The 21,519-nt window shown below is 40.8% G+C and overlaps 1 protein-coding gene and 2 long non-coding RNA genes across 3 annotated transcripts in view; all 3 read left to right on the plus strand.

The window, feature by feature from the left end:
* LOC144687969 (mucin-5AC-like) overlaps window positions 1–21,519 on the plus strand; it is a 141,161-nt gene that overhangs the window by 68,203 nt on the left and 51,439 nt on the right. The window contains exons 28-35 of the mRNA XM_078554628.1: window positions 11–370; window positions 1,902–1,961; window positions 3,072–3,431; window positions 6,133–6,492; window positions 8,025–8,084; window positions 9,194–9,553; window positions 11,089–11,148; window positions 17,219–17,278. Coding sequence (XP_078410754.1) covers window positions 11–370; window positions 1,902–1,961; window positions 3,072–3,431; window positions 6,133–6,492; window positions 8,025–8,084; window positions 9,194–9,553; window positions 11,089–11,148; window positions 17,219–17,278 — 1,680 coding nt within the window. The remainder of the gene's footprint in view (window positions 1–10; window positions 371–1,901; window positions 1,962–3,071; window positions 3,432–6,132; window positions 6,493–8,024; window positions 8,085–9,193; window positions 9,554–11,088; window positions 11,149–17,218; window positions 17,279–21,519) is intronic.
* LOC144687396 (uncharacterized) lies at window positions 12,377–15,665 on the plus strand. The gene is made up of 3 exons (XR_013578129.1): window positions 12,377–12,618; window positions 14,154–14,213; window positions 15,324–15,665. It is a non-coding gene; the product is annotated as an uncharacterized LOC144687396 (long non-coding RNA).
* On the plus strand, window positions 18,507–21,511 carry LOC144687398 (uncharacterized). The gene is made up of 3 exons (XR_013578131.1): window positions 18,507–18,748; window positions 20,284–20,343; window positions 21,454–21,511. It is a non-coding gene; the product is annotated as an uncharacterized LOC144687398 (long non-coding RNA).

Consider the following 21,519-nt stretch of genomic DNA (forward strand, 5'->3'; position numbering starts at 1 on the left):
TATTTTGCAGAGGAGGAATGCAATGGTGAATGGTCTGGTTGGTTCAATGAAAATACACCTTCTGTGATCAGCCCGGGCGATTCTGAATTATTGGATCCCATACGCGATGAACTGTGTCCTTCCTCTTCTGATGCAATTAATAAAATTCAGTGCCAATTTGCTGATTACCCTGAGCGGCCAATAAGTGAATCAACAGACAATGTGACCTGTGACAAAGACACTGGGCTTGTCTGTAAATTCAGTGAAAGTGCTTTGTCGGACAGGAGATTTTGCTATGACTACCAAATTCGGGTTTGCTGTGAGCCACAAATAATAACAGAATGGACGACAACCCGTCTGCCTGAAACCACCTCTACAACCACGATTCCTGGTAAATATACGCAAAGCGAATGTCTTTGAGTACAAAAGCACTTAGACCTAATCTGTGCCGATTTATTGAAAATTCTACATCCAAAAGGATAAATACATCAAGTAAATAAAGCAATCGTTAGAACTAAGGTTAGAAATGACTATCTGAGGTAATAGCCCAAAAGACACAGATTTGTAATATAATCTTCTGTCTTCTATTTTAATCAAATCATTAATCCATATAAAGTAAATGGGCAAATAGTGAGGATGATAGTGATAAGATGAGTAATATATCTTTGAATTCTTTGCCAAACAGTTTCACCTATTATTTAAAACTTAACCGCAATTTTCATGCCTTCAGCTCCTTCTGGACTAGCATTGTTGTTTTCTGCATCATAAGCCAAACTATCGCATGACTGCGCGTTGACGTCGGCATGCTTGGCCAACGTCAATGTGCATCATTTCATGCTCGAGCGGGTTGGCCGCGCGCCTGCCCACCGAGCAAAAACTTCGGCCCTGGGCTTCCTGCATGGTGAGTGTCCTTTCTGCCACTTGATAAGTACCAACAGCAACAGAATAATGCCTTTAAATGGACATTAATTGCTCACCTAAGGTCTTCAGTTGGCATTTGGCAGGAAGGCTGTCCACAAGTCTTCCTGCCGCAGATTTAATTGGGGCGGAGGCAGGCCCACACTCTCCACTCTCCTGCCCGATTATATGGCCCACAGCCACCAAACTCGCTACGGGGGAGTGCATCAAATTCCGCTCAGCAAGTGGAATAAGAGTCTAAAAAAGAACCTGATGTTAGATCAGTCAAGCTATCATATGTTGTGCTGATTTGATATTCTATGCACCATAGTGTGAAATTGTGTAATTGGAATGTGATAAAGGATCTCACAAGTCTGTGTGGAAATGTCATCAAACTTAGAGCACCTATTATGCATTCAACCCATTTCCAGACTTTTACATGGGCCTTCTGCGTTATAAACCAATCTGCTGATCACACACATCTGAAGAAAATGACCGATGCATAGGTCGGCATCACCGGCAATTTAATCTCAATTACCGGTGAATAGCAACAGCCGCATTGCAAGTGACTGAACATGGTGAACGTGAGGATCTCCCCCTCACCCTGCATTCTCTGGTCCTGGCTGTGATATAGGGCGTAGGGGGATGTTCCCTTTGTATAATTATCAAGGTTGCTTCAGTATCTTCAGATCTATTTATCTGGGTAACTCAGTTCAGCATGCACCTGTCTACGTGAGAAGTTGCCACTGGCGATTGAAAACTAATATTTACAGGAACTCCATTAAATCCACATGACAATTCCAGTAACTCTTATATTGTAGGAATGTTATACTGAGTGTAAAGCCTATTAAATAGTGTATTGTCTCTTCACTAAAATAATGTTATTGAGCAGACTAAAATAGAAGAGAATTTCACTTTTGCAATTTTTATACTTGGTTACATGCAAAAAGAAAGCAGGTTGTTAGACCTGATGCTGATGAGCCTCTGGGTGCAGTGTAATAGTTTGAAATCTTTCTGCTCTATAGAAACGACACCATCAACAGTGAGACCGACTACAACTACATCCACCAACAGCTACATGCCTGGTAAGCGGCAACGTTTTTACACATCACACCAAGTCTTTCTTTACAAGGTCATTACTTTCTAACTCCATGGTGGTCTGTCCTTGAGTAGGTAACAAGAGATTGCTTTCATTTTCACACACAAATATTCCTTTCCAGTTGTTTGTTTTGAATGTTTGCATCTCTGCTCATTAAGTTGCAACCTTTAGGACAACGCTTAGGAACTGTGCTCCTTTTTATTTTTATTCATTTGCAGGATAAGATCAGCATTTATTGCCCATCCCTAATTGTCCTTGAGAAGGTGGTGGTGAGCCGCCTCCTTGAATTGTTGCAGTCCATATGGTGTAGGTATTCCCACAGTGTTGTTAGGGAAGTAGGTACAGAATTCTGACCGATCAATAATGAAGGTGAACGGCAATATAGTTCTAAGTCAGGATGCTGTGTGTAGTATATGTTATATCCCAGTATATAATTTAGCAGAACAGGAAAGTATATTGAAAGCTGATGTGAATTAAGGTGAATTTTGCAATGAGCATTAACCTCCACACCCATATCCTTCACATGTGATTCCAGCATGCTGAGCTCCAAGTGAGAGGGGTGTATTGTAATATATATTCTGATTTCTAACAGCTTCCCAGTTAACAAATATATTTGTCACCCATTGTGAACACTTGAGTTTCTAAAACTGCATCAAGGAATGAGTGAAAGTCAGGCAGCCAATCCATCTCTCTCAGTCATGCAGGTTTAGCTGCAATGCCTGTTGGTCTGTTCCTTTTCTTTCCAAGTCTGCGTACACTGGTCACCAGAAAATCAGTCAGCCTCTGGGCCAAAGGTTCCTTCATTGAACTTCATTTCACCAACCCTGTTCTAGTAGGCAGCTGAAAATCACTCCCTTGATCTTTGAAATGAGTGGAATCCTAGTGTGACAAAGCCAACCTGACACTAGACCAGTCATGCAGTCAAATGTTGTGCTGACTTGATATTCTTGCTTCATTATAGTGAAGTAGTTTAGTGAAATTGTGATGAAATGGGATTAAATTTAGTAAAGTCGTGCTACCATTTTAGTCTTTGTATTTCTAGTTAATTAAGTTGATTAAAGGCAGATTCATTAAGCCTAGACTTCTTATTTTGCAGAGGAGGAATGCAATGGTGAATGGTCTGGTTGGTTCAATGAAAATACACCTTCTGTGATCAGCCCGGGCGATTCTGAATTATTGGATCCCATACGCGATGAACTGTGTCCTTACTCTTCTGATGCAATTAATAAAATTCAGTGCCAATTTGCTGATTACCCTGAGCGGCCAATAAGTGAATCAACAGACAATGTGACCTGTGACAAAGACACTGGGCTTATCTGTAAATTCAATGAAAGTGCTTTGTCGGACAGGAGATTTTGCTATGACTACCAAATTCGGGTTTGCTGTGAGCCACAAATAATAACAGAATGGACGACAACCCGTCTGCCTGAAACCACCTCTACAACCACGATTCCTGGTAAATAAACGCAAAGTGTATGTCTTTGAGTACAAAAGCACTTAGACATAATCTGTGCCGATTTAGTGAAAATTCTACATCCAAAAGGATCAATACATCAAGTAAATAAAGCAATAGTTAGAACTAATGTTAGAAATGACTATCTGAGATAATAGCCCAAAAGACACAGATTTGTAATATAATCTTCTGTCTGCTATTTTAATCAAATCATTAATCCATATAAAGTAAATGGGCAAATAGTGAGGATGATAGTGATAAGATGAGTAATATATCTTTGAATTCTTTGCCAAACAGTTTCACCTATTATTTAAAACTTAACCGCAATTTTCATGCCTTCAGCTCCTTCTGGACTAGCATTGTTGTTTTCTGCATCATAAGCCAAACTATCGCATGACTGCGCGTTGACGTCGGCATGCTTGGCCAACGTCAATGTGCATCATTTCATGCTCGAGCGGGTTGGCCGCGTGCCTGCCCACCGAGCAAAAACTTCGGCCCTGGGCTTCCTGCATGGTGAGTGTCCTTTCTGCCACTTGATAAGTACCAACGGCAGCAGAATGATGCCTTTAAATGGACATTAATTGCTCACCTAAGGTCTTCAGTTGGCATTTGGCAGGAAGGCTGTCCACAAGTCTTCCCGCCGCAGATTTAATTGGGGCGGAGGCAGGTCCCCACCCTCTACTCTCCTGCCCGATTATATGCCCCACAGCCACCAAACTCGCTACGGGGGAGTGCATCAAATTCTGCTCAGCGAGTGGAATAAGAGTCTAAAAACGAACCTGATGTTAGATCAGTCAAGCTATCATATGTTGTGCTGATTTGATATTCTATGCACCATAGTGTGAAATTGTGTAATTGGAATGTGATAAAGGATCTCACAAGTCTGTGTGGAAATGTCATCAAACTTAGAGCACCTATTATGCATTCAACCCATTTCCAGACTTTTACATGGGCCTTCTGCGTTATAAACCAATCTGCTGATCAAACACATCTGAAGAAAATGACCGATGCATAGGTCGGCATCACCGGCAATTTAATCTCAATTACCGGTGAATAGCAACAGCCGCATTGCAAGTGACTGAACATGGTGAACGTGAGGATCTCCCTCTCACCCTGCATTCTCTGGTCCTGGCTGTGATATAGGGCGTAGGGGGATGTTCCCTTTGTATAATTATCAAGGTTGCTTCAGTATCTTCAGATCTATTTATCTGGGTAACTCAGTTCAGCATGCACCTGTCTACTGTGAGAAGTTGCCACTGGCGATTGAAAACTAATATTTACAGGAACTCCATTAAATCCACATGACAATTCCAGTAACTCTTATATTGTAGGAATGTTATACTGAGTGTAAAGCCTATTAAATAGTGTATTCTCTCTTCACTAAAATAATGTTATTGAGCAGACTAAAATAGAAGAGAATTTCACTTTTGCAATTTTTATACTTGGTTACATGCAAAAAGAAAGCAGGTTGTTAGACCTGATGCTGATGAGCCTCTGGGTGCAGTGTAATAGTTTGAAATCTTTCTGCTCTATAGAAACGACACCATCAACAGTGAGACCGACTACAACTACATCCACCAACAGCTACATGCCTGGTAAGCGGCAACGTTTTTACACATCACACCAAGTCTTTCTTTACAAGGTCATTACTTTCTAACTCCATGTGGTCTGTCCTTGAGTAGGTAACAAGAGATCGCTTTCATTTTCACACACAAATATTCCTTTCCAGTTGTTTGTTTTGAATGTTTGCATCTCTGCTTATTAAGTTGCAACCTTTAGGACAACGCTTAGGAAATTGTGCTCCTTTTTATTTTTATTCATTTGCAGGATGAGATCAGTATTTATTGCCCATCCCTAATTGTCCTTGAGAAGGTGGTGGTGAGCCGCCTCCTTGAATTGTTGCAGTCATATGGTGTAGGTATTCCAACAGTGTTGTTAGGGAAGTAGGTACAGAATTTTGAGCGATCAATAATGAAGGTGAACGGCAATATAGTTCCAAGTCAGGATGCTGTGTGTAGTATATGTTATATCCCAGTATATAATTTAGCAGAACAGGAAAGTATATTGAAAGCTGATGTGAATTTAGGTGAATTTTGCAATGAGCATTAACCTCCACACCCATATCCTTCACATGTGATTCCAGCATGCTGAGCTCCAAGTGAGAGGGGTGTATTGTAATATATATTCTGATTTCTAACAGCTTCCCAGTTAACAAATATATTTGTCACCCATTGTGAACACTTGAGTTTCTAAAACTATATCAAGGAATGAGTGAAAGTCAGGCAGCCAATCCATCTCTCTCAGTCATGCAGGTTTAGCTGCAATGCCTGTTGGTCTGTTCCTTTTCTTTCCAAGTCTGCGTACACTGGTCACCAGAAAATCAGTCAGCCTCTGGGCCAAAGGTTCCTTCATTGAACTTCATTTCACCAACCCTGTTCTAGTAGGCAGCTGAAAATCACTCCCTTGATCTTTGAAATGAGTGGAATTCTAGTGTGACAAAGCCAGCCTGACACTAGACCAGTCATGCAGTCAAATGTTGTGCTGACTTGATATTCTTGCTTCATTATAGTGAAGTAGTTTAGTGAAATTGTGATGAAATGGGATTAAATTTAGTAAAGTCGTGCTACCATTTTAGTCTTTGTATTTCTAGTTAATTAAGTTGATTAAAGGCAGATTCATTAAGCCTAGACTTCTTATTTTGCAGAGGAGGAATGCAATGGTGAATGGTCTGGTTGGTTCAATGAAAATACACCTTCTGTGATCAGCCCGGGCGATTCTGAATTATTGGATCCCATACGCGATGAACTGTGTCCTTACTCTTCTGATGCAATTAATAAAATTCAGTGCCAATTTGCTGATTACCCTGAGCGGCCAATAAGTGAATCAACAGACAATGTGACCTGTGACAAAGACACTGGGCTTATCTGTAAATTCAATGAAAGTGCTTTGTCGGACAGGAGATTTTGCTATGACTACCAAATTCGGGTTTGCTGTGAGCCACAAATAATAACAGAATGGACGACAACCCGTCTGCCTGAAACCACCTCTACAACCACGATTCCTGGTAAATAAACGCAAAGTGTATGTCTTTGAGTACAAAAGCACTTAGACATAATCTGTGCCGATTTAGTGAAAATTCTACATCCAAAAGGATCAATACATCAAGTAAATAAAGCAATAGTTAGAACTAATGTTAGAAATGACTATCTGAGATAATAGCCCAAAAGACACAGATTTGTAATATAATCTTCTGTCTGCTATTTTAATCAAATCATTAATCCATATAAAGTAAATGGGCAAATAGTGAGGATGATAGTGATAAGATGAGTAATATATCTTTGAATTCTTTGCCAAACAGTTTCACCTATTATTTAAAACTTAACCGCAATTTTCATGCCTTCAGCTCCTTCTGGACTAGCATTGTTGTTTTCTGCATCATAAGCCAAACTATCGCATGACTGCGCGTTGACGTCGGCATGCTTGGCCAACGTCAATGTGCATCATTTCATGCTCGAGCGGGTTGGCCGCGTGCCTGCCCACCGAGCAAAAACTTCGGCCCTGGGCTTCCTGCATGGTGAGTGTCCTTTCTGCCACTTGATAAGTACCAACGGCAGCAGAATGATGCCTTTAAATGGACATTAATTGCTCACCTAAGGTCTTCAGTTGGCATTTGGCAGGAAGGCTGTCCACAAGTCTTCCCGCCGCAGATTTAATTGGGGCGGAGGCAGGTCCCCACCCTCCACTCTCCTGCCCGATTATATGCCCCACAGCCACCAAACTCGCTACGGGGGAGTGCATCAAATTCTGCTCAGCGAGTGGAATAAGAGTCTAAAAACGAACCTGATGTTAGATCAGTCAAGCTATCATATGTTGTGCTGATTTGATATTCTATGCACCATAGTGTGAAATTGTGTAATTGGAATGTGATAAAGGATCTCACAAGTCTGTGTGGAAATGTCATCAAACTTAGAGCACCTATTATGCATTCAACCCATTTCCAGACTTTTACATGGGCCTTCTGCGTTATAAACCAATCTGCTGATCAAACACATCTGAAGAAAATGACCGATGCATAGGTCGGCATCACCGGCAATTTAATCTCAATTACCGGTGAATAGCAACAGCCGCATTGCAAGTGACTGAACATGGTGAACGTGAGGATCTCCCTCTCACCCTGCATTCTCTGGTCCTGGCTGTGATATAGGGCGTAGGGGGATGTTCCCTTTGTATAATTATCAAGGTTGCTTCAGTATCTTCAGATCTATTTATCTGGGTAACTCAGTTCAGCATGCACCTGTCTACTGTGAGAAGTTGCCACTGGCGATTGAAAACTAATATTTACAGGAACTCCATTAAATCCACATGACAATTCCAGTAACTCTTATATTGTAGGAATGTTATACTGAGTGTAAAGCCTATTAAATAGTGTATTCTCTCTTCACTAAAATAATGTTATTGAGCAGACTAAAATAGAAGAGAATTTCACTTTTGCAATTTTTATACTTGGTTACATGCAAAAAGAAAGCAGGTTGTTAGACCTGATGCTGATGAGCCTCTGGGTGCAGTGTAATAGTTTGAAATCTTTCTGCTCTATAGAAACGACACCATCAACAGTGAGACCGACTACAACTACATCCACCAACAGCTACATGCCTGGTAAGCGGCAACGTTTTTACACATCACACCAAGTCTTTCTTTACAAGGTCATTACTTTCTAACTCCATGTGGTCTGTCCTTGAGTAGGTAACAAGAGATCGCTTTCATTTTCACACACAAATATTCCTTTCCAGTTGTTTGTTTTGAATGTTTGCATCTCTGCTTATTAAGTTGCAACCTTTAGGACAACGCTTAGGAAATTGTGCTCCTTTTTATTTTTATTCATTTGCAGGATGAGATCAGTATTTATTGCCCATCCCTAATTGTCCTTGAGAAGGTGGTGGTGAGCCGCCTCCTTGAATTGTTGCAGTCATATGGTGTAGGTATTCCAACAGTGTTGTTAGGGAAGTAGGTACAGAATTTTGAGCGATCAATAATGAAGGTGAACGGCAATATAGTTCCAAGTCAGGATGCTGTGTGTAGTATATGTTATATCCCAGTATATAATTTAGCAGAACAGGAAAGTATATTGAAAGCTGATGTGAATTTAGGTGAATTTTGCAATGAGCATTAACCTCCACACCCATATCCTTCACATGTGATTCCAGCATGCTGAGCTCCAAGTGAGAGGGGTGTATTGTAATATATATTCTGATTTCTAACAGCTTCCCAGTTAACAAATATATTTGTCACCCATTGTGAACACTTGAGTTTCTAAAACTATATCAAGGAATGAGTGAAAGTCAGGCAGCCAATCCATCTCTCTCAGTCATGCAGGTTTAGCTGCAATGCCTGTTGGTCTGTTCCTTTTCTTTCCAAGTCTGCGTACACTGGTCACCAGAAAATCAGTCAGCCTCTGGGCCAAAGGTTCCTTCATTGAACTTCATTTCACCAACCCTGTTCTAGTAGGCAGCTGAAAATCACTCCCTTGATCTTTGAAATGAGTGGAATTCTAGTGTGACAAAGCCAGCCTGACACTAGACCAGTCATGCAGTCAAATGTTGTGCTGACTTGATATTCTTGCTTCATTATAGTGAAGTAGTTTAGTGAAATTGTGATGAAATGGGATTAAATTTAGTAAAGTCGTGCTACCATTTTAGTCTTTGTATTTCTAGTTAATTAAGTTGATTAAAGGCAGATTCATTAAGCCTAGACTTCTTATTTTGCAGAGGAGGAATGCAATGGTGAATGGTCTGGTTGGTTCAATGAAAATACACCTTCAGTGATCAGCCCGGGCGATTCTGAATTATTGGATCCCATACGCGATGAACTGTGTCCTTACTCTTCTGATGCAATTAATAAAATTCAGTGCCAATTTGCTGATTACCCTGAGCGGCCAATAAGTGAATCAACAGACAATGTGACCTGTGACAAAGACACTGGGCTTATCTGTAAATTCAATGAAAGTGCTTTGTCGGACAGGAGATTTTGCTATGACTACCAAATTCGGGTTTGCTGTGAGCCACAAATAATAACAGAATGGACGACAACCCGTCTGCCTGAAACCACCTCTACAACCACGATTCCTGGTAAATAAACGCAAAGTGTATGTCTTTGAGTACAAAAGCACTTAGACATAATCTGTGCCGATTTAGTGAAAATTCTACATCCAAAAGGATCAATACATCAAGTAAATAAAGCAATAGTTAGAACTAATGTTAGAAATGACTATCTGAGATAATAGCCCAAAAGACACAGATTTGTAATATAATCTTCTGTCTGCTATTTTAATCAAATCATTAATCCATATAAAGTAAATGGGCAAATAGTGAGGATGATAGTGATAAGATGAGTAATATATCTTTGAATTCTTTGCCAAACAGTTTCACCTATTATTTAAAACTTAACCGCAATTTTCATGCCTTCAGCTCCTTCTGGACTAGCATTGTTGTTTTCTGCATCATAAGCCAAACTATCGCATGACTGCGCGTTGACGTCGGCATGCTTGGCCAACGTCAATGTGCATCATTTCATGCTCGAGCGGGTTGGCCGCGTGCCTGCCCACCGAGCAAAAACTTCGGCCCTGGGCTTCCTGCATGGTGAGTGTCCTTTCTGCCACTTGATAAGTACCAACGGCAGCAGAATGATGCCTTTAAATGGACATTAATTGCTCACCTAAGGTCTTCAGTTGGCATTTGGCAGGAAGGCTGTCCACAAGTCTTCCCGCCGCAGATTTAATTGGGGCGGAGGCAGGTCCCCACCCTCCACTCTCCTGCCCGATTATATGCCCCACAGCCACCAAACTCGCTACGGGGGAGTGCATCAAATTCCGCTCAGCGAGTGGAATAAGAGTCTAAAAAAGAACCTGATGTTAGATCAGTCAAGCTGTCATATGTTGTGCTGATTTAATATTCTATGCACCATAGTGTGAAATTGTGTAATTGGAATGTGATAAAGGATCTCACAAGTCTGTGTGGAAATGTCATCAAACTTAGAGCACCTATTATGCATTCAACCCATTTCCAGACTTTTACATGGGCCTTCTGCGTTATAAACCAATCTGCTGATCAAACACATCTGAAGAAAATGACCGATGCATAGGTCGGCATCACCGGCAATTTAATCTCAATTACCGGTGAATAGCAACAGCCGCATTGCAAGTGACTGAACATGGTGAACGTGAGGATCTCCCCCTCACCCTGCATTCTCTGGTCCTGGCTGTGATATAGGGCGTAGGGGGATGTTCCCTTTGTATAATTATCAAGGTTGCTTCAGTATCTTCAGATCTATTTATCTGGGTAACTCAGTTCAGCATGCACCTGTCTACTGTGAGAAGTTGCCACTGGCGATTGAAAACTAATATTTACAGGAACTCCATCAAATCCACATGACAATTCCAGTAACTCTTATATTGTAGGAATGTTATACTGAGTGTAAAGCCTATTAAATAGTGTATTCTCTCTTCACTAAAATAATGTTATTGAGCAGACTAAAATAGAAGAGAATTTCTCTTTTGCAATTTTTATACTTGGTTACTTGCAAAAAGAAAGCAGGTTGTTAGATCTGATGCTGGTGAGCCTCTGGGTGCAGTGTAACAGTTTGAAATCTTCTTTCTGCTCTATAGAAACGGCACCACCAACAGTGAGACCGACTACAACTACATCCACCAACAGCTACATGCCTGGTAAGCGGCAACGTTTTTACACCCCACACCAAGTCTTTCTTTACAAGGTCATTACTTTCTAACTCCATGTGGTCTGTCCTTGAGTAGGTAACAAGAGATTGCTTTCATTTTCACACACAAATATTCCTTTCCAGTTGTTTGTTTTGAATGTTTGCATTTTTGCTCATTAAGTTGCAACCTTTAGGACAACGCTTAGGAAATTGTGCTCCTTTTTATTTTTATTCATTTGCAGGATGAGATCAGTATTTATTGCCCATCCCTAATTGTCCTTGAGAAGGTGGTGGTGAGCCGCCTCCTTGAATTGTTGCAGTCCATATGGTGTAGGTATTCCCACAGTGTTGTTAGGGAAGTAGGTACAGAATTTTGAGCGATCAATAATGAAGGTGAACGGCAATATAGTTCCAAGTCAGGATGCTGTGTGTAGTATATGTTATATCCCAGTATATAATTTAGCAGAACAGGAAAGTATATTGAAAGCTGATGTGAATTTAGGTGAATTTTGCAATGAGCATTAACCTCCACACCCATATCCTTCACATGTGATTCCAGCATGCTGAGCTCCAAGTGAGAGGGGTGTATTGTAATATATATTCTGATTTCTAACAGCTTCCCAGTTAACAAATATATTTGTCACCCATTGTGAACACTTGAGTTTCTAAAACTATATCAAGGAATGAGTGAAAGTCAGGCAGCCAATCCATCTCTCTCAGTCATGCAGGTTTAGCTGCAATGCCTGTTGGTCTGTTCCTTTTCTTTCCAAGTCTGCGTACACTGGTCACCAGAAAATCAGTCAGCCTCTGGGCCAAAGGTTCCTTCATTGAACTTCATTTCACCAACCCTGTTCTAGTAGGCAGCTGAAAATCACTCCCTTGATCTTTGAAATGAGTGGAATCCTAGTGTGACAAAGCCAACCTGACACTAGACCAGTCATGCAGTCAAATGTTGTGCTGACTTGATATTCTTGCTTCATTATAGTGAAGTAGTTTAGTGAAATTGTGATGAAATGGGATTAAATTTAGTAAAGTCGTGCTACCATTTTAGTCTTTGTATTTCTAGTTAATTAAGTTGATTAAAGGCAGATTCATTAAGCCTAGACTTCTTATTTTGCAGAGGAGGAATGCAATGGTGAATGGTCTGGTTGGTTCAATGAAAATACACCTTCAGTGATCAGCCCGGGCGATTCTGAATTATTGGATCCCATACGCGATGAACTGTGTCCTTACTCTTCTGATGCAATTAATAAAATTCAGTGCCAATTTGCTGATTACCCTGAGCGGCCAATAAGTGAATCAACAGACAATGTGACCTGTGACAAAGACACTGGGCTTATCTGTAAATTCAATGAAAGTGCTTTGTCGGACAGGAGATTTTGCTATGACTACCAAATTCGGGTTTGCTGTGAGCCACAAATAATAACAGAATGGACGACAACCCGTCTGCCTGAAACCACCTCTACAACCACGATTCCTGGTAAATATACGCAAAGTGTATGTCTTTGAGTACAAAAGCACTTAGACATAATCTGTGCCGATTTAGTGAAAATTCTACATCCAAAAGGATCAATACATCAAGTAAATAAAGCAATAGTTAGAACTAATGTTAGAAATGACTATCTGAGATAATAGCCCAAAAGACACAGATTTGTAATATAATCTTCTGTCTGCTATTTTAATCAAATCATTAATCCATATAAAGTAAATGGGCAAATAGTGAGGATGATAGTGATAAGATGAGTAATATATCTTTGAATTCTTTGCCAAACAGTTTCACCTATTATTTAAAACTTAACCGCAATTTTCATGCCTTCAGCTCCTTCTGGACTAGCATTGTTGTTTTCTGCATCATAAGCCAAACTATCGCATGACTGCGCGTTGACGTCGGCATGCTTGGCCAACGTCAATGTGCATCATTTCATGCTCGAGCGGGTTGGCCGCGTGCCTGCCCACCGAGCAAAAACTTCGGCCCTGGGCTTCCTGCATGGTGAGTGTCCTTTCTGCCACTTGATAAGTACCAACGGCAGCAGAATGATGCCTTTAAATGGACATTAATTGCTCACCTAAGGTCTTCAGTTGGCATTTGGCAGGAAGGCTGTCCACAAGTCTTCCCGCCACAGATTTAATTGGGGCGGAGGCAGGTCCCCACCCTCCACTCTCCTGCCCGATTATATGCCCCACAGCCACCAAACTCGCTACGGGGGAGTGCATCAAATTCCGCTCAGCAAGTGGAATAAGAGTCTAAAAACGAACCTGATGTTAGATCAGTCAAGCTATCATATGTTGTGCTGATTTGATATTCTATGCACCATAGTGTGAAATTGTGTAATTGGAATGTGATAAAGGATCTCACAAGTCTGTGTGGAAATGTCATCAAACTTAGAGCACCTATTATGCATTCAACCCATTTCCAGACTTTTACATGGGCCTTCTGCGTTATAAACCAATCTGCTGATCAAACACATCTGAAGAAAATGACCGATGCATAGGTCGGCATCACCGGCAATTTAATCTCAATTACCGGTGAATAGCAACAGCCGCATTGCAAGTGACTGAACATGGTGAACGTGAGGATCTCCCTCTCACCCTGCATTCTCTGGTCTTGGCTGTGATATAGGGCGTAGGGGGATGTTCCCTTTGTATAATTATCAAGGTTGCTTCAGTATCTTCAGATCTATTTATCTGGGTAACTCAGTTCAGCATGCACCTGTCTACTGTGAGAAGTTGCCACTGGCGATTGAAAACTAATATTTACAGGAACTCCATTAAATCCACATGACAATTCCAGTAACTCTTATATTGTAGGAATGTTATACTGAGTGTAAAGCCTATTAAATAGTGTATTCTCTCTTCACTAAAATAATGTTATTGAGCAGACTAAAATAGAAGAGAATTTCACTTTTGCAATTTTTATACTTGGTTACATGCAAAAAGAAAGCAGGTTGTTAGATCTGATGCTGATGAGCCTCTGGGTGCAGTGTAACAGTTTGAAATCTTCTTTCTGCTCTATAGAAACGACACCACCAACAGTGAGACCGACTACAACTACATCCACCACCAGCTCCATGCCTGGTAAGTGGCAACGTTTTTACACCCCACACCAAGTCTTTCTTTACAAGGTCATTACTTTCTAACTCCATGTGGTCTGTCCTTGAGTAGGTAACAAGAGATTGCTTTCATTTTCACACACAAATATTCCTTTCCAGTTGTTTGTTTTGAATGTTTGCATCTCTGCTTATTAAGTTGCAACCTTTAGGACAACGCTTAGGAAATTGTGCTCCTTTTTATTTTTATTCATTTGCAGGATGAGATCAGTATTTATTGCCCATCCCTAATTGTCCTTGAGAAGGTGGTGGTGAGCCGCCTCCTTGAATTGTTGCAGTCCATATGGTATAGGTATGCCCACAGTGTTGTTAGGGAAGTAGGTACAGAATTCTGACCGATCAATAATGAAGGTGAACGGCAATATAGTTCCAAGTCAGGATGCTGTGTGTAGTATATGTTATATCCCAGTATATAATTTAGCAGAACAGGAAGGTATATTGAAAGCTGAGGTGAATTAAGGTGAATTTTGCAATGAGCATTAACCTCCACACCCATATCCTTCACATGTGATTCCAGCATGCTGAGCTCCAAGTGAGAGGGGTGTATTGTAATATATATTCTGATTTCTAACAGCTTCCCAGTTAACAAATATATTTGTCACCCATTGTGAACACTTGAGTTTCTAAAACTATATCAAGGAATGAGTGAAAGTCAGGCAGCCAATCCATCTCTCTCAGTCATGCAGGTTTAGCTGCAATGCCTGTTGGTCTGTTCCTTTTCTTTCCAAGTCTGCGTACACTGGTCACCAGAAAATCAGTCAGCCTCTGGGCCAAAGGTTCCTTCATTGAACTTCATTTCACCAACCCTGTTCTAGTAGGCAGCTGAAAATCACTCCCTTGATCTTTGAAATGAGTGGAATCCTAGTGTGACAAAGCCAACCTGACACTAGACCAGTCATGCAGTCAAATGTTGTGCTGACTTGATATTCTTGCTTCATTATAGTGAAGTAGTTTAGTGAAATTGTGATGAAATGGGATTAAATTTAGTAAAGTCGTGCTACCATTTTAGTCTTTGTATTTCTAGTTAATTAAGTTGATTAAAGGCAGATTCATTAAGCCTAGACTTCTTATTTTGCAGAGGAGGAATGCAATGGTGAATGGTCTGGTTGGTTCAATGAAAATACACCTTCTGTGATCAGCCCGGGCGATTCTGAATTATTGGATCCCATACGCGATGAACTGTGTCCTTACTCTTCTGATGCAATTAATAAAATTCAGTGCCAATTTGCTGATTACCCTGAGCGGCCAATAAGTGAATCAACAGACAATGTGACCTGTGACAAAGACACTGGGCTTATCTGTAAATTCAATGAAAGTGCTTTGTCGGACAGGAGATTTTGCTATGACTACCAAATTCGGGTTTGCTGTGAGCCACAAATAATAACAGAATGGACGACAACCCGTCTGCCTGAAACCACCTCTACAACCACGATTCCTGGTAAATAAACGCAAAGTGTATGTCTTTGAGTACAAAAGCACTTAGACATAATCTGTGCCGATTTAGTGAAAATTCTACATCCAAAAGGATCAATACATCAAGTAAATAAAGCAATAGTTAGAACTAATGTTAGAAATGACTATCTGAGATAATAGCCCAAAAGACACAGATTTGTAATATAATCTTCTGTCTGCTATTTTAATCAAATCATTAATCCATATAAAGTAAATGGGCAAATAGTGAGGATGATAGTGATAAGATGAGTAATATATCTTTGAATTCTTTGCCAAACAGTTTCACCTATTATTTAAAACTTAACCGCAATTTTCATGCCTTCAGCTCCTTCTGGACTAGCATTGTTGTTTTCTGCATCATAAGCCAAACTATCGCATGACTGCGCGTTGACGTCGGCATGCTTGGCCAACGTCAATGTGCATCATTTCATGCTCGAGCGGGTTGGCCGCGTGCCTGCCCACCGAGCAAAAACTTCGGCCCTGGGCTTCCTGCATGGTGAGTGTCCTTTCTGCCACTTGATAAGTACCAACGGCAGCAGAATGATGCCTTTAAATGGACATTAATTGCTCACCTAAGGTCTTCAGTTGGCATTTGGCAGGAAGGCTGTCCACAAGTCTTCCCGCCGCAGATTTAATTGGGGCGGAGGCAGGTCCCCACCCTCCACTCTCCTGCCCGATTATATGCCCCATAGCCACCAAACTCGCTACGGGGGAGTGCATCAAATTCCGCTCAGCAAGTGGAATAAGAGTCTAAAAAAGAACCTGATGTTAGATCAGTCAAGCTGTCATATGTTGTGCTGATTTAATATTCTATGCACCATAGTGTGAAATTGTGTAATTGGAATGTGATAAAGGATCTCACAAGTCTGTGTGGAAATGTCATCAAACTTAGAGCACCTATTATGCATTCAACCCATTTCCAGACTTTTACATGGGCCTTCTGCGTTATAAACCAATCTGCTGATCAAACACATCTGAAGAAAATGACCGATGCATAGGTCGGCATCACCGGCAATTTAATCTCAATTACCGGTGAATAGCAACAGCCGCATTGCAAGTGACTGAACATGGTGAACGTGAGGATCTCCCCCTCACCCTGCATTCTCTGGTCCTGGCTGTGATATAGGGCGTAGGGGGATGTTCCCTTTGTATAATTATCAAGGTTGCTTCAGTATCTTCAGATCTATTTATCTGGGTAACTCAGTTCAGCATGCACCTGTCTACTGTGAGAAGTTGCCACTGGCGATTGAAAACTAATATTTACAGGAACTCCATCAAATCCACATGACAATTCCAGTAACTCTTATATTGTAGGAATGTTATACTGAGTGTAAAGCCTATTAAATAGTGTATTCTCTCTTCACTAAAATAATGTTATTGAGCAGACTAAAATAGAAGAGAATTTCTCTTTTGCAATTTTTATACTTGGTTACTTGCAAAAAGAAAGCAGGTTGTTAGATCTGATGCTGGTGAGCCTCTGGGTGCAGTGTAACAGTTTGAAATCTTCTTTCTGCTCTATAGAAACGGCACCACCAACAGTGAGACCGACTACAACTACATCCACCAACAGCTACATGCCTGGTAAGCGGCAACGTTTTTACACCCCACACCAAGTCTTTCTTTACAAGGTCATTACTTTCTAACTCCATGTGGTCTGTCCTTGAGTAGGTAACAAGAGATTGCTTTCATTTTCACACACAAATATTCCTTTCCAGTTGTTTGTTTTGAATGTTTGCATTTTTGCTCATTAAGTTGCAACCTTTAGGACAACGCTTAGGAAATTGTGCTCCTTTTTATTTTTATTCATTTGCAGGATGAGATCAGTATTTATTGCCCATCCCTAATTGTCCTTGAGAAGGTGGTGGTGAGCCGCCTCCTTGAATTGTTGCAGTCCATATGGTGTAGGTATTCCCACAGTGTTGTTAGGGAAGTAGGTACAGAATTTTGAGCGATCAATAATGAAGGTGAACGGCAATATAGTTCCAAGTCAGGATGCTGTGTGTAGTATATGTTATATCCCAGTATATAATTTAGCAGAACAGGAAAGTATATTGAAAGCTGATGTGAATTTAGGTGAATTTTGCAATGAGCATTAACCTCCACACCCATATCCTTCACATGTGATTCCAGCATGCTGAGCTCCAAGTGAGAGGGGTGTATTGTAATATATATTCTGATTTCTAACAGCTTCCCAGTTAACAAATATATTTGTCACCCATTGTGAACACTTGAGTTTCTAAAACTATATCAAGGAATGAGTGAAAGTCAGGCAGCCAATCCATCTCTCTCAGTCATGCAGGTTTAGCTGCAATGCCTGTTGGTCTGTTCCTTTTCTTTCCAAGTCTGCGTACACTGGTCACCAGAAAATCAGTCAGCCTCTGGGCCAAAGGTTCCTTCATTGAACTTCATTTCACCAACCCTGTTCTAGTAGGCAGCTGAAAATCACTCCCTTGATCTTTGAAATGAGTGGAATCCTAGTGTGACAAAGCCAACCTGACACTAGACCAGTCATGCAGTCAAATGTTGTGCTGACTTGATATTCTTGCTTCATTATAGTGAAGTAGTTTAGTGAAATTGTGATGAAATGGGATTAAATTTAGTAAAGTCGTGCTACCATTTTAGTCTTTGTATTTCTAGTTAATTAAGTTGATTAAAGGCAGATTCATTAAGCCTAGACTTCTTATTTTGCAGAGGAGGAATGCAATGGTGAATGGTCTGGTTGGTTCAATGAAAATACACCTTCAGTGATCAGCCCGGGCGATTCTGAATTATTGGATCCCATACGCGATGAACTGTGTCCTTACTCTTCTGATGCAATTAATAAAATTCAGTGCCAATTTGCTGATTACCCTGAGCGGCCAATAAGTGAATCAACAGACAATGTGACCTGTGACAAAGACACTGGGCTTATCTGTAAATTCAATGAAAGTGCTTTGTCGGACAGGAGATTTTGCTATGACTACCAAATTCGGGTTTGCTGTGAGCCACAAATAATAACAGAATGGACGACAACCCGTCTGCCTGAAACCACCTCTACAACCACGATTCCTGGTAAATATACGCAAAGTGTATGTCTTTGAGTACAAAAGCACTTAGACATAATCTGTGCCGATTTAGTGAAAATTCTACATCCAAAAGGATCAATACATCAAGTAAATAAAGCAATAGTTAGAACTAATGTTAGAAATGACTATCTGAGATAATAGCCCAAAAGACACAGATTTGTAATATAATCTTCTGTCTGCTATTTTAATCAAATCATTAATCCATATAAAGTAAATGGGCAAATAGTGAGGATGATAGTGATAAGATGAGTAATATATCTTTGAATTCTTTGCCAAACAGTTTCACCTATTATTTAAAACTTAACCGCAATTTTCATGCCTTCAGCTCCTTCTGGACTAGCATTGTTGTTTTCTGCATCATAAGCCAAACTATCGCATGACTGCGCGTTGACGTCGGCATGCTTGGCCAACGTCAATGTGCATCATTTCATGCTCGAGCGGGTTGGCCGCGTGCCTGCCCACCGAGCAAAAACTTCGGCCCTGGGCTTCCTGCATGGTGAGTGTCCTTTCTGCCACTTGATAAGTACCAACGGCAGCAGAATGATGCCTTTAAATGGACATTAATTGCTCACCTAAGGTCTTCAGTTGGCATTTGGCAGGAAGGCTGTCCACAAGTCTTCCCGCCACAGATTTAATTGGGGCGGAGGCAGGTCCCCACCCTCCACTCTCCTGCCCGATTATATGCCCCACAGCCACCAAACTCGCTACGGGGGAGTGCATCAAATTCCGCTCAGCAAGTGGAATAAGAGTCTAAAAACGAACCTGATGTTAGATCAGTCAAGCTATCATATGTTGTGCTGATTTGATATTCTATGCACCATAGTGTGAAATTGTGTAATTGGAATGTGATAAAGGATCTCACAAGTCTGTGTGGAAATGTCATCAAACTTAGAGCACCTATTATGCATTCAACCCATTTCCAGACTTTTACATGGGCCTTCTGCGTTATAAACCAATCTGCTGATCAAACACATCTGAAGAAAATGACCGATGCATAGGTCGGCATCACCGGCAATTTAATCTCAATTACCGGTGAATAGCAACAGCCGCATTGCAAGTGACTGAACATGGTGAACGTGAGGATCTCCCTCTCACCCTGCATTCTCTGGTCTTGGCTGTGATATAGGGCGTAGGGGGATGTTCCCTTTGTATAATTATCAAGGTTGCTTCAGTATCTTCAGATCTATTTATCTGGGTAACTCAGTTCAGCATGCACCTGTCTACTGTGAGAAGTTGCCACTGGCGATTGAAAACTAATATTTACAGGAACTCCATTAAATCCACATGACAATTCCAGTAACTCTTATATTGTAGGAATGTTATACTGAGTGTAAAGCCTATTAAATAGTGTATTCTCTCTTCACTAAAATAATGTTATTGAGCAGACTAAAATAGAAGAGAATTTCACTTTTGCAATTTTTATACTTGGTTACATGCAAAAAGAAAGCAGGTTGTTAGATCTGATGCTGATGAGCCTCTGGGTGCAGTGTAACAGTTTGAAATCTTCTTTCTGCTCTATAGAAACGACACCACCAACAGTGAGACCGACTACAACTACATCCACCACCAGCTCCATGCCTGGTAAGTGGCAACGTTTTTACACCCCACACCAAGTCTTTCTTTACAAGGTCATTACTTTCTAACTCCATGTGGTCTGTCCTTGAGTAGGTAACAAGAGATTGCTTTCATTTTCACACACAAATATTCCTTTCCAGTTGTTTGTTTTGAATGTTTGCATCTCTGCTTATTAAGTTGCAACCTTTAGGACAACGCTTAGGAAATTGTGCTCCTTTTTATTTTTATTCATTTGCAGGATGAGATCAGTATTTATTGCCCATCCCTAATTGTCCTTGAGAAGGTGGTGGTGAGCCGCCTCCTTGAATTGTTGCAGTCCATATGGTATAGGTATGCCCACAGTGTTGTTAGGGAAGTAGGTACAGAATTCTGACCGATCAATAATGAAGGTGAACGGCAATATAGTTCCAAGTCAGGATGCTGTGTGTAGTATATGTTATATCCCAGTATATAATTTAGCAGAACAGGAAGGTATATTGAAAGCTGAGGTGAATTAAGGTGAATTTTGCAATGAGCATTAACCTCCACACCCATATCCTTCACATGTGATTCCAGCATGCTGAGCTCCAAGTGAGAGGGGTGTATTGTAATATATATTCTGATTTCTAACAGCTTCCCAGTTAACAAATATATTTGTCACCCATTGTGAACACTTGAGTTTCTAAAACTATATCAAGGAATGAGTGAAAGTCAGGCAGCCAATCCATCTCTCTCAGTCATGCAGGTTTAGCTGCAATGCCTGTTGGTCTGTTCCTTTTCTTTCCAAGTCTGCGTACACTGGTCACCAGAAAATCAGTCAGCCTCTGGGCCAAAGGTTCCTTCACTGAACTTCATTTCACCAACCCTGTTCTAGTAGGCAGCTGAAAATCACTCCCTTGATCTTTGAAATGAGTGGAATCCTAGTGTGACAAAGCCAACCTGACACTAGACCAGTCATGCAGTCAAATGTTATGCTGACTTGATATTCTTGCTTCATTATAGTGAAGTAGTTTAGTGAAATTGTGCTGAAATGGGATTAAATTTAGTAAAGTCGTGCTACCATTTTAGTCCTTGTATTTCTAGTTAATTAAGTTGATTAAAGGCAGATTCATTAAGCCTAGACTTCTTATTTTGCAGAGGAGGAATGCAATGGTGAATGGTCTGGTTGGTTCAATGAAAATACACCTTCTGTGATTAGGCCGG

This window comes from Cetorhinus maximus, chromosome 12 (genome assembly GCF_964194155.1).
Source record: "Cetorhinus maximus chromosome 12, sCetMax3.hap1.1, whole genome shotgun sequence".
Taxonomy (NCBI): domain Eukaryota; kingdom Metazoa; phylum Chordata; class Chondrichthyes; order Lamniformes; family Cetorhinidae; genus Cetorhinus; species Cetorhinus maximus.